The sequence below is a fragment of the Myotis davidii genome, unplaced genomic scaffold, assembly GCF_000327345.1.
Source record: "Myotis davidii unplaced genomic scaffold, ASM32734v1 scaffold59, whole genome shotgun sequence".
Lineage (NCBI taxonomy): Eukaryota > Metazoa > Chordata > Mammalia > Chiroptera > Vespertilionidae > Myotis > Myotis davidii.
The window spans coordinates 1,516,361-1,529,072 of NW_006293001.1; the positions used below are offsets into that span (position 1 = coordinate 1,516,361).

Here is a 12,712-nt window from a genome sequence, read left to right on the forward strand (position 1 = left end):
CACCTGCTGGCACCAGCTTCCCTCTGGCACCTGGGACCCAGGCTTCCCTCACAGCCCCAGCTTTGTCCAGAGGCTTTGTCCGGAAGATATCTGGTCTAATTAGCATATTACCCTTTTATTAGTATAGATAGATATTATAACATTATATATATATATATATAAAATTTATAACAAGACCAAACAGAAAGCTTGGAAATAGTTCGAAGGTCAGTGTGCAATATTAGTACCAAAAATATTGCCTGGTAACCAAGTAAATTGTAATGAAATAAAATAGACTATCTGTTATAGAAATAAATGTTTTAGGAGAGATGAGTGTTAAAGCTAAAATAAGCAGCAACTTCTTTCTATTGGAACTGAATGGAACTGAAATAAGGCTTAATTTGACGAAGAAGTGGAGAAACAGCCAGGTTGGAAATAAAAGGAGGCTGATCCCAGTAAAAGCAGAGAATGTTCCTCAACTGCCCAATTAGTAATCAGGTTAAAGGTATTTTGGGTGTTTTCTAGAAATCTGCTGTTAGTGCAACCCTCTCAGGAGACACACACCCTCTCTCTCTAACTTGTGTACATATTTTATTACCAGACACAAATGTAAGCAGGTCATAAATGAACACTCCACTTCACTGAAATGATGTAACTCCTGCTGATGGATATTTAAGTCCTCCTTTCCCCAATTTTGCTGTTGTCATTAAATGATGATAAACGAAAGATCTCAATTTTGTTGTTATTGTAGTTAAAATTATTATCCTCTCAGCTACTATTAGTATTCCTTCATCTGTTATTTCCTTATTAGGAAAACCTATAATGGTTGCATTTTATTTAACTGTTTACATCCTTTTTTTGGTCTTTCCAGCCACATTCCAATTATTTCATAAATATGAGCTGAAAACACATAGAAAAGGTAAGCATGCAACCTAATGCTTTCCATTTCTCTTATGTCACTGTCAAGTCAACTACAGGCATACCACTCTGATTTACGCAGGTTCTATGGGTCTCATTGACTGCGCCATGGAAATAGCTATGTTTTCTATTTTTGCTTTGGCATCTAGGAAACACAGAGCCATTTCTGTAGTAACTGTATGTTTCCTGCTCTTAGCTCTATTTTTCCTTTGGTATGAACCGTTTCTACGTGTGAGTGTGAGTGTGTGTGTGTGTGTGTGTGTGTGTGTGTGTATTCCGATCTCATATGCAACTCTGTAAGCATTAATAATCAATCAGTGTCCTGATCAATCAATCCTTTGGAAGTTTTTTTAGGAGGCTCCTGAATGTGCCATATGTATAGCAGGCCCCCTTTATCTGCGCTTTCGCTTTATCTGCGTGTTTCGTTAAACATGGTCAACCATGGTCCATAAACATTAAATGTAAAATTCCAGAAATAAGCAATTCATAAGTTTTAAACTGTCCTGAGTAGCATGACAAGATCTCATGCTGTCCTGATCCATCCCGCCTAGGACATGAATTCTGGCTTACTCTCTCTCCTCTAGCTTACTCTCTCGCTGACCCACCAACCCAACAGGTACCTGTTGACATCTATTCGTGAAGCCTGTGTGAGACAGAGTCCTGAACGGTTTCTATCACCCCCCTCTCCATAGCCCCCACCCCCCAAGGCAGTATCTCAAAGGTTTCAATACACGCTGTATAAAAATCAGCTCTGAATTTATTTCTACCCTTATTTCAAAGCACCACAAATCTCTCCACTTGTCTTTCCAGCTGTTATGGATTTGTATTATGACAATATGTTAGATTTAGCATTAGTATTTTTTTAGTCATACCTTTTCCAGGCTGTGTTGAGCATTTGGGGGAACTTTGGGTTCTATGGAAGAGGTTCTCATTGGAGAAGAGTGTATATAATAGTCTGCAGTGTAGGGCTGTGCTGGAGAACTCAACCAGGGAGGCCTCTGGGTCCTGTCCCTCACTTATCCAGGGCAGCTCTGCTTTTAACACACTGTAAGCCTCCCTCCCTCCCTTCCTCCCTTCCTCCCTCCTTCCCTCCCTTCCTTCCGTGGGTGAAAAGGTAGGGTAGACTATAAAAATCTCTAAAGCCACTTGTCTACTATGATTTTTCTCTTGGTTTGAAAGTCATTTTTGAGATCAGCTTCCTGTTTTACATACAACAGTCCATTTTTCTTTATAAAATGCAAAGATTTTTTTCCATGTCCCTGCTCTCCCAAATCACTGACAAATATGTTAAATAAGACTAATTTTGGCAATTCAATGTAAACATTTCAATTTAGAATTTAGCTCTCTAAATTAAAAAACTTATTGAGTACCACTCTACTTAAAGCAGCTCTATTCACTGTCTCAGGGCAAAACTGCCTTAATGGGCCATGTTGATTAAACATGGGCTTAGATACTTGCAACAATAGCTCCTTTAAATTTAAGAGCTTCGAAGAAGAGACGGAAATACAATGAACCACTTCAAGCCTAGATTAAAGGAAACGGCTGGCTTCTAAGGCCAGGCCCTGCCATAGGGTTCATTTACATTCTTTGCCTTTTTTCACATTGTGCTAAGCCACAGCAGTCACCACTACTTGAAAAACTGGGGTCTAATTAACTCGAAGATTTGCCTTCTCTGCCTATTCCTGTCAACCTGATTTCATTCATGGGGTCAGTAGTTAGACTCAAAGTCAGCTGACTCCATTCTTCCCCTTTCCTAGAAATCACATGCCTATTGTTAAGATGCTGGATCATTAAAAGTCAGAACCACGAAACATCAGGGCTGCCTACTGTAGACGCCTCTTCCAGCTCATGAGGCTGGATGAGCTCATCCTAATTACACAGAAAACTGAAGGTCAGTGCATCAAATTAATGCAGCAGCATATTTCAAAGGGGCGTATGACCACCCCTCCTTATTACCATTTGGTCAGTGAAAATGGTTTTCTCCTCCCTGCTGCCAATATTGTCAACAGGCATTCAGCAGAGAACAATTGGGAGTATTGAAACATGTAATTAAGTACTGCTTAAAACTACTCTATTCTAATTAATGGAGCCAATTTGCACAATATGTAATCTTTTCAGTTCTTTAGTCCAGTCCAGTGGGCTTCAGTGAGCGGCTCTAATCTCCTCAGGCTCAGCAAAAGAAAGCTATTTTCTAACTCCACTCTCCTTTTAAGAGCAGGGGCTAAATGCCAACCAGTATTTTGCAAGTTAACTCCACTGGCGTCAAATTTGGGATTCTGGCAAACTGCTAGCTGCTGCTGAGTTTCCAGCCAAAACTCGACCAGGGACCAACGTAAGCAATATGCTGACATTGTGCAAGACGGAAACTGGGTGACATGTAAGATTTGGTTTTTAATAAAATGGAGGTAGTTTTGAAACCAAAGATCAGATTTACAAATCCATCATTTTTCTAAAGCTACGGTTGAGCAAGCCATCAGCCAAGGAGACACACCTTTGCATTTGTTCGTCGTCTTATCCAAAATTGCCTTCGTGGAGACTATTTTCCCATATCTAAAAGACAAAAAGGGGGGAAAAGTTAGAATCAAGGAACCCTTATTAATGTCCAGAGAACACACATACTTTTTAAACATCAGCAAATTTCAAAGTACAAAACGTTCTTTACTAGGGGACAGGAAATGAGAATCCTAAACTCAAAACTGAAGTTAAAAAGGGATTGGCTAGTCCTCCCACTGGAATCTTTGGATTATAGTTTGATGTTTCGCTTTGAGGAGTGAGGTACTTACCTAACAATCCCGAGATTTTTTTTAAAAAGTGGGATATAAGCTCTATAAAAAATAATTTCTGTCCTGGCTAGGTGGCTCAGTTGGTTGAGTGTCGTCCCATACACCAAAAAGTTGTGGGTTTGATTCCTGGTCAGGGTACATACCCAGGTTGGAGGTTTAAGCTCTGGTCATGGTGCCTATAGGGGGTAACCAATCTATGTTTCTCTTGCATCACATTGATGCTTTTAATTTTCTGTTAATCCTCACCTGAGGATATGTTTTCCATTCAATTTTTAGAGAAAATGAAAAGGAGGTGGGGAGAGAGAGAGAGAGAGAGAGAGAGAGAGAGAGAGATATCTCCATTGGTTGCCTCCCACATGCACCCAACCAAACTGGGGCCAGGGATTGAGCCTGCAACCCAGGTAGATACCCTTGACTAGAAACGAAACCAGGACCTTTCAGTCTGCGGGCTGACACTCTAACTACTGAGCAAAACTGGCGAGGGCTCACATGGATGTTTTCTCTTTCTTTCTCCTCTCCTCTCTAAAATAAACAAATGAACAAACATACAAATTGTTCTAGTAACACTAGTATGTCTGTGGTCAAATAAAAAGCCCAGTGCAAGTCTACTGAATTATTAAAGGAAAATATTATGATCCACACAACCTTAAAACTGATCATGAGGGGAAAATGCCTGCACTGTACCCATTCATTTAGGTTTTGCAAACAGCACTACACAGCTCTAGATCATCACAGAAAGGTGCGTTTGCATGTGTTTAACACATTTGATGAATTTAACACAGCTCTTTTTATACCTAAGATTTTGATAACTATTCATAAATAGCTTATTCACATTTCTTTTAACTCAGTAATAATAATATATCACTAACATGCATTGTATGCATGCAAGAAATGGACAAGAATAGAAAACAATGGATGAGAAATTAAGCATTAGTTGTATAAGATTTTTTATGAGAATGTGTTCAAATTCATTAATGTAAAATGGAAGTTGGGGGAAAGAAGGAAAAAACTCAGAACATTAAAATTTAGTCCACTGCTACTGAAAATGAAATGGTAGTATTGTTGAAATGTATGTACTAATTCTACACCCTTTCACAGTGACCAGACCACAATGTAAAGCATTGCTACCTATGTTTGTCTTCTAGAAACTGAGAAAAGAAAGCTTTAAAAATAGTTCTTAAAAGTTATTGTGAGTTTGGGTAATGTACATAATTTACTTCATGTATCTGAGACTCACTTCCTCATTTATACAGGGTAAATTCCAAAATTTTACTTCTCTTTATATAAACTTTAAGAGTTTCACATTTTCTCTAATATTGCTTTCTCATGATTGATTTTGAGGATTAAAAAGACTCGTAAAAGTTTTAGAAAATAAAAAGTATCTGTGTAAAGCATTTTAAAGCATTTTGAGTGTTGTAGGTTCCTATTTCATGCAACGAAGAAGCTGAAATTCATTTATCTAAACAAAACAAGTGGCTTGAGCCACCTCTCTCCCTCAGTTAAATTTCACTCTGTGTAATCATGTAATCAAATGATTACTAAGCAGGCATGAAAGTAAAGGTAATTTAAAGTTCAAATGACAATTACATCTAAGGGGCATAATGCTGCACAAACACCTTTAATTCCCCGTAGAGATTCTGAGTATTAATAACAACCTTAACACAGGTCCCTGAGCTTACAAAAAAATAATTTAAAAAAATCTGCAAACCAGAAAAACCCCCACATGATTTAAAGACCACCTTTTAGCAATCATTTATCTCCCTAGGTTACTGACATGCTTAATATTTACCTGCATTCTGTCACTTGTACAAATTTTAGCTAACATGTTCTCAGATTGTGTCCTTGACTTTTACCTTTCCAGAAGTAAGGAAGAAGGTTGGTATAACTCCAATTTAGGATAAGGGGTTTGAGAATCACAGAGATTAAGAGACTTTACTTGAGGTTGCAGAATACATGGTCTTTTGTGAACCAAACAGAAAAGAAAAGAAATTTAGAGAAGGTCAGAGGCTGGCCTTCTATCTTCTGGTTCTGCTCTACCCACTAACAATGGAAAAGATGAAGACATGGAGGAAGGGAATGTGGGAAGAAGAAAAAGGACCCTTGGGAGCACTGATGCTCAATCCATGCCACTCCCTTCTGGTTTTGGTTCTCTGATCTCTGTGCTACATTTGACATTACTCTTCACTTCCACATCTATGGGACCAGTACCTTTCTCTGCCTCTGCCTTCTCCTGGGACCTCACTCACCTCTGGGCCTTCTTTCAGTGGTTCCTGGATCATTCAGCTTCCTCCTCTCCCTCCTTAACCAAATACTTTCATCATGTTTCCTATTTCAGTCCCTTCCTAATCCTAGGAAATTCATACAACGACAAGGTTGTAATGAAAATGTCAATTTTTCCTTACTAACCACCACCCCTCCTCCGATATTTTTCAAATACCATCAAAGTGCGTGCTCCCTTCAGCAGCACGTATACTAAAACTGGAAGGATACAGGTAAGGTTGGCATGGCCCCTGCGCAAGTGAAGCGTTCCATATTTGCAAAAAGAAAGTCCCATCGAAGTTTCAGTTTTTGTCTCTTCCTCTTTTAACTTAAATATCTGAATATCTTATTAAGATAATTAAATATCCAGTTAAATATCACCTCCTGCCCACTATTTTCTAAATCCCATCTCAAAGAACCCCAAACATCTTTTCTTATCTCCCCTTTTCTCATTTGATAGCGAGACGTCATCTATTAGACATTCCTGAATCCAGGCAGTCAACAACCCTCTGGGTTTTGTCTCCGACATATGTCTAATATTAGCTCCTTCCCTTCACTGTGCCTAGATGTCTGCAAAGAGCACATGATCGTTTATCTTGCCTCCAGCCTCTAGTCCTTCCAACCCTGTCTGCTGTATTCATTTACCTTAAACATTTCCCTCATTCCACCCATGCTTAAATGTGAAGGACTAGTTCAAACACTGTCTTTCTATGAATCCATCCCATATCCCCTCAACCACTTCGTTGGCCGTTTATAGGAAACCAGAAAGAGGGTTATATTTACTCAGTTCTAAGTTGTAGGCACAGTGTATGTATGATCTTACTTAACAAATTTCACAGCAATCTTATGAGGTAGGTGCTGTTACTCCCATTTTTGCAAATAGGAAGATAAATGCTCATAAATGTTTTGAATCTAAGACCTTGCCTATAACCACAAAACTCAAAAACGAATTGTGTTTAAGTTCTCACTGTAACTTATCAATAACATAATTTTGAAAAAATGTTTTCTTTATACAGAGTATGAAAGGAGAGGAACAAAATGGAAGATTTCTTCCACTGCGATATTGGAATAGATTTATTTTCCAAGTTGTTTTTGTTTTAAACATGAGAAATAGACATGTAGTAGATGGTTGAAAGAGGGATAAATGTGTGTGTGTGTGTGTGTGTGTGTGTGTGTGTGTCTCGGGGGGAGGTGGGGGAGAGCATAGGAGGAGTTCAGAAATGTATCAGTTTTACTTCCTACTGTGGTTTTCATCACCATCTGTGGTTTAAGACTGAAAGACCATGACTACCCAGAAACTCAGAAGACAGTTTTCACTCTGGCCTCCCTGCAATCTGATGGATCAGGAAGATGCTTCTCCGCAGTTACCAAAGGGTGTGCAGGGTTTCTGTCTCCTAAAATCTCTGCTTTTTGGGGCCATCCACTCAGTTCTACCACTCACAGCACAACAGGTTCTCATTAAAATACCTGGAAGATTTAAAACTTTCCATCACTCAGACTCTGCCTCAGCGGGAGATGCTGTCACCATGTTGGGGGACAGAACAAGCAGTTCTGATGATACGAGAAAGGAGCTAGAATACAAGAGAAGAGCTGTCTATCAAATGGCACCTCAAGGAACGGACAAGAGGTGGCAGGGTTCAGGGAGGCCACCATTTCCCCTTACCAATTTTAGTGCCGTAAGACTTAATAAGGTGGGACAAGGGATGGGAAGGGGAGGGGGAGCATGACAGATGGCTAGCATTTAGTCTAATTCTACTGCTGATCATCATAGCCTGTGAGAGTAACAGATACCTGGGTAAAAACTAATAAAGCAACCGGATTTTCACCCCCCTCCGCCCCCGTTCCTCTTTTCAGCTAATTTGTAAAAAAAAAAAAAAAAAAAAAAAAAAAAAAAACAAGCAACACACATCAGGTAACAAGGACATACAATATATTTGGAGAAACAGGCCTCCTGATGTAAGAATTCACACTCTCAGAACACCAAGGAGATGTGTACCCAAGAAAGCAAGCTGTAGAGTTTTATGGGAAAATGTGAATATAAAGATTCTTTGGCCTTTATCCAGCTTCAAAGTAACAGGGCTCAGACCACAGGCCTGACTACCTGAATATAATATTCTTTGCTAAGAATAGATAATCCACTCCAGAGAAAGCTCTGACAGTAAAAGAATAAAGAGTAACTAAGAGACTACTACAATAATTAGAATTTCAAAGGGAGAGGATAACAAGTAAAAACTCACATTTAAACCTACTGGCCCAAGTGAAGTTGGCTGATAAAACCTTTTGCTATGAATCTACCAAAATTTCTTTTGTTTGCACCAAAACTTAAGCCATCCTCCCCCTACCATTTCCATTTATAGCTCTTCTTTCATCTGCTGTAATATAAAATCTAAGTATACTTTAGTTTGCATTTAGTAAATAAAGCTTATTTTCTCCGCTACCCCATCATTTAGTTCCTCCTAAATTCTACCTTCTTGTTAATGCACTTTAATTACAAAAGAAATGCATACTTATTGTAATTAGAAGACACAGAAAAGTAGGTTGAAACACTAAAATCAATTGAAGTCCTGGATATAAATATTAAAACATTTTGATGAAAATCGTTATAGACTTTATCCAATGTGATCACACATGTGTGTGCACAGGCATGCGTTCACATATACTAGTACACATTCATTCCTCTACCAGGGAACCTGCAGCTTTTGAACATTCCCAGTTACAAGCCAAGGCTCTTCAGAGTGGTGTCCACTCCACCTACCGCCGACAGATGGCGATAATGGTTGATAAGTTATGTTAACATTGGTCATTCCAGTGGTAAATTCATTTAAGGCACCATGGACTCATCTGCAGTGTTTGTGTTAGAACATTATTAAACCTGAAGAAGCATATGTGTGTAGGAAACAACAGTAAGAAGTAGATACTTAGAAGGTAAAACAATAAAAGATTTTAAGACTGAAAGAGGATAGGATACTGCTTATGGTTTTGTCTGTTTTAATAGCTGAACTGTCTCTGAAGGTCACAGAGGAACTCGCCCATCCTGTGACAGATGCTGTGCCCGTGCAAATGGACAACACAAGAAAGAGAGATAGGGGACAGAAATGAGAAACACACACACAAAACTTCTGAGTGTGTGGCTCTCAGATGAGCATCAACATTGGAAAGTCCCTGCATGACCTAGTGCAGTGGTCGGCAAACTGCGGCTCGGGAGCCACATGCGGCTCTTTGGCCCCTTGAGTGTGGCTCTTCCACAAAATACCGACTTCTGCGCATGGGCCACGAAGTTTCAATTGCATAGTACATGCACGCCTGCACGTGGTATTTTGTGGAAGAGCCACACTCAAGGGGCCAAAGAGCCGCATGTGGCTCGCGTGCCGCAGTTTGCCGACCACTGACCTAGTGAGTTAATTCAGGGGAATAGTAAGAGCAACAGCTTACACTTATACAGCTTTTATTTGATGCCAAGCACTGCTCTAAGTGACTTAGGTCATCTATTTAAAACTTCACAACAGTCTTTTGAGTAGGTACAGTATGACTCCCACTACGTAGATGTGAAACTGAGTGAATATGGACCCACTAAAGCAGCAGAGATGGGAGGCAGGAAGTCTGCTTTGGCCAAAATGTTGACTGACATTTGTAGAAACTTTTGTCACCAAACACAGATGCGTCCAAAGGTTCAAAGTAATTCCCATCTTGAATTTGCTGCACATTTCCAAACCGCACACACATACATATACACCCACACAAAAATGATACTGTATATGTAATTTTCTAACTTGCTTTCTCTGCTGCTTTATTTTTTCAATGGCCTCCCAGGAAAAGGGGATCTCCTAAAATTTGCTTTAGCTCTTCTAACAGTGGTTGAATTGGGGAAGGAAAGGAAATATAAATTATTTATATTTGTTTTCCTGATAGAAAGGTTTGTTGGAGAAATAAAAATGGAAAAGTAGAAAAGTCATTTATTCTTGTATTCTGAAACCTCACTACCTTGAATAATTCTGCTGGATACATTTACTTCATTTACTTGGAATAGGAGGTGGTAAGCATTTGAAGATGAGATACAAGACATGTAGATTTTAAAATTAGGCAATCAATACCAAAAAGATTTTCTAAAGCTTTCTTTCTGACCCTGGAGATTTTTCAATGTTTCTAGAAGACTAAATATTAAAGATATCCCACTTTTCATTCCAGTAGTTTTGGCTTAACTCTCCTATTTGATAACTGCCCATCCCACTTGTGTTGAACAGCTGGGTGTGTCTGAATCAGTGACTCCTGGTCCCTGGGATGGAAGAGGAAGTGACATCTTATGCAGCTGGAACAGGAGCCAGGATTTGAAGGTGGAAAATGCCTGGCAGGAAAAGCTGCCACAGCCCTAAAAGTCAAAAGCAAACCGGGTGCTGAAGGCCAATGAAACACAGGAAACACAAGTATAGTCAAGAAAGAGACCAGACCAAGAATTCAACCCACACATATTTATAGCACGTTTCCAGTATGCCCTTCACCACCCAGGCCTATGATATATATAAGATACCATTCCTGCCATCAAGGGGGGCAATCTTTGGGAGAATGTAAGGCATTTTCAATATTAAAAAAATAACTAAGACTACTGTGATCTTGTATGGTGAATGCCAAAGAAAGAGGGCAGAAATATAGGATAAAGGTCAAATTCAGCAAGAAAGACTTTGGGGAAAGCAGAAATTCAGGTGAGCTATGGAGGACAATATTAGTAAACAGAAGAATCCAATGCCACCTGTGTGTGGGAGGCAGTGCAAGCTGAGACTGAAAAGGTCCTTAGAGGACTTGGGCTCCAAGAAAAGGAGTTAGGGAACAGAATGTGTCAGAGGTTTTGCAACTGCCGAATGATATGACGAAAGCAAGATTTTAGTAAGATTAATGAAAATCTTATGGCTAGAATTAGCAGAGAGAGATGTCACATTTTATGTTATTGTTATTTCTTTGATCTTTGACTCAAGCAATGACACTCAAGTTCAATAAATTATAATGAAGAAGAGCTAGAAGACAAATGGAAAAATTCTAAGGACAGAAAATTTTTTTTTTAAGACACAGGGCTTCTTTGAAGTAGCCATAGGGCATAACTTGACTTCTGAGAAAAACCACCCATGGTATCTGTGCTATGAAAAGCCGGTGGCTTGTCTCTGTGAATGTAGAAAAGATGGAGAACAGGTACCACCACCACAGTTCACTTTTCTGAGATGCCCTAGAAAGGACAGTGAGTTTCAGCTGCAATTACAGACCTAAGAGCTTGCAGATAAGAGATGACTTAGCAGAAGCTCAGACCATCACTAAGTAGTCTAACCCTCAGTTAGACTGGTGGCCCTATCGCATGTGAGCTGGTGAAGAATAGATTACAGAAGCTTTGGGACAAAATAGCCTATCTTTCTAGAAAAAAAAATATATATGTTTACATCTGATTTTTCATAACATTAAAATTTTAAGATAAACATAACCTTTCAGAATACAAATAACATTGGTAGTTTGCACCCCGATTTTGGGGTTAATAACCTCTTCTGACTAAATTTAGAAACCATTAGCACAGCTAATCCATTATAAATGCTACACAAAACTAACAATTGATGCTGTTTATTGAATATATGCCTTGAACTGAATAACTCATATGGAATGTACATGAAAACTGCCCCAATAAAATGGCTAAGAAGCATTTTTGTCATATTATATGAAAACCATATACCTCGCTTCTAAATAAAAAGCACCCTGTAAAGCACTGGATTTATTACACAGACTTGCTATTATCGCTTAGCATCAGGTCTATTATGGTCTGCAATCAAAGTAAAGTAGCTTCACACTATTTTATGGTCTTTTAAGAGCACCTAGCACAAGGGGTCATTTACATCATCTTATGACACTATTTTTGCCACAAGTCACTGTTCGGCAGCACTTACAGATGCAGCCAGAGGGCCAGACCCAGATTACGGATCCTAAGTACTCATATGCCATAGGAAAATGACACACACTGAAAACGGAATCCAGAAGTTTGCAAGTAAAATGTAGATTATCTATCACGGACATGAATCCCTAAAAGTCTCAAACACTGGCTAATGTCTAACTTTTATAATGAAGGCAATTTGATGATAGAAAGTGGTCTTTTGTTTCTAAATTGAATTTATGAAGTGACAATGATTGAACATTTCTTACATTCCCTTCCCCTCCCACCAAAACCTATAATATATTTTCTTTGCTTTGATAACCTCACCTTCATGTTTATATAGCACTTCACTCATGTTCATAAGGGAGACAATGTTATATTGGAAAGAAGATAGACTTGCAACCAAAGGCCTATCATCAAGTTCTCATCTGGCCAATGACAAGCTCTGTGATGCCGGCGTAGCTGTCTGGCTTCAGTAACCCAGACAGTAAAGTGGCATAACAACCTCTACCTCAAAAGATTATTGTCACGTGTCTGACACAGTGCTCGACACATAATAGATATTCAATAATTAATAGATGTTATCCTCTCTGCCATGCCCCTTCAAGTAATGGTCCTTCTGATTCTAACCACATGACAGCACTAAACTAGGTACCTCTTTACCTTAATATGGATGCGGTCCTATTACAAAATGTTAAGAAAAGGTAGACCTACCTTTTTTTTCTTTTGTTAATCTGCACCCAAGAATATTTTCTCCCCATTGATTTTCTTTTCTTTTTTTTTTTTTTAATATATTTCTTTTTAACTTCAAATTTGGAAACAAAAATAAATAAACTTAACAATATATCAAATGATTAACAACTGTATTAAAGAA

At 38.8% G+C, this 12,712-nt stretch overlaps 1 protein-coding gene across 1 annotated transcript in view; it reads right to left on the minus strand.

The window, feature by feature from the left end:
- Positions 1 to 12,712, minus strand: part of RBMS1 (RNA binding motif, single stranded interacting protein 1) — a 227,848-nt gene that overhangs the window by 40,687 nt on the left and 174,449 nt on the right. The window contains exons 3-5 of the mRNA XM_006766478.2: positions 3,385 to 3,447; positions 2,023 to 2,042; positions 976 to 982 (exon numbers count right to left, since the gene is read on the minus strand). Coding sequence (XP_006766541.1) covers positions 976 to 982; positions 2,023 to 2,042; positions 3,385 to 3,447 — 90 coding nt within the window. The remainder of the gene's footprint in view (positions 1 to 975; positions 983 to 2,022; positions 2,043 to 3,384; positions 3,448 to 12,712) is intronic.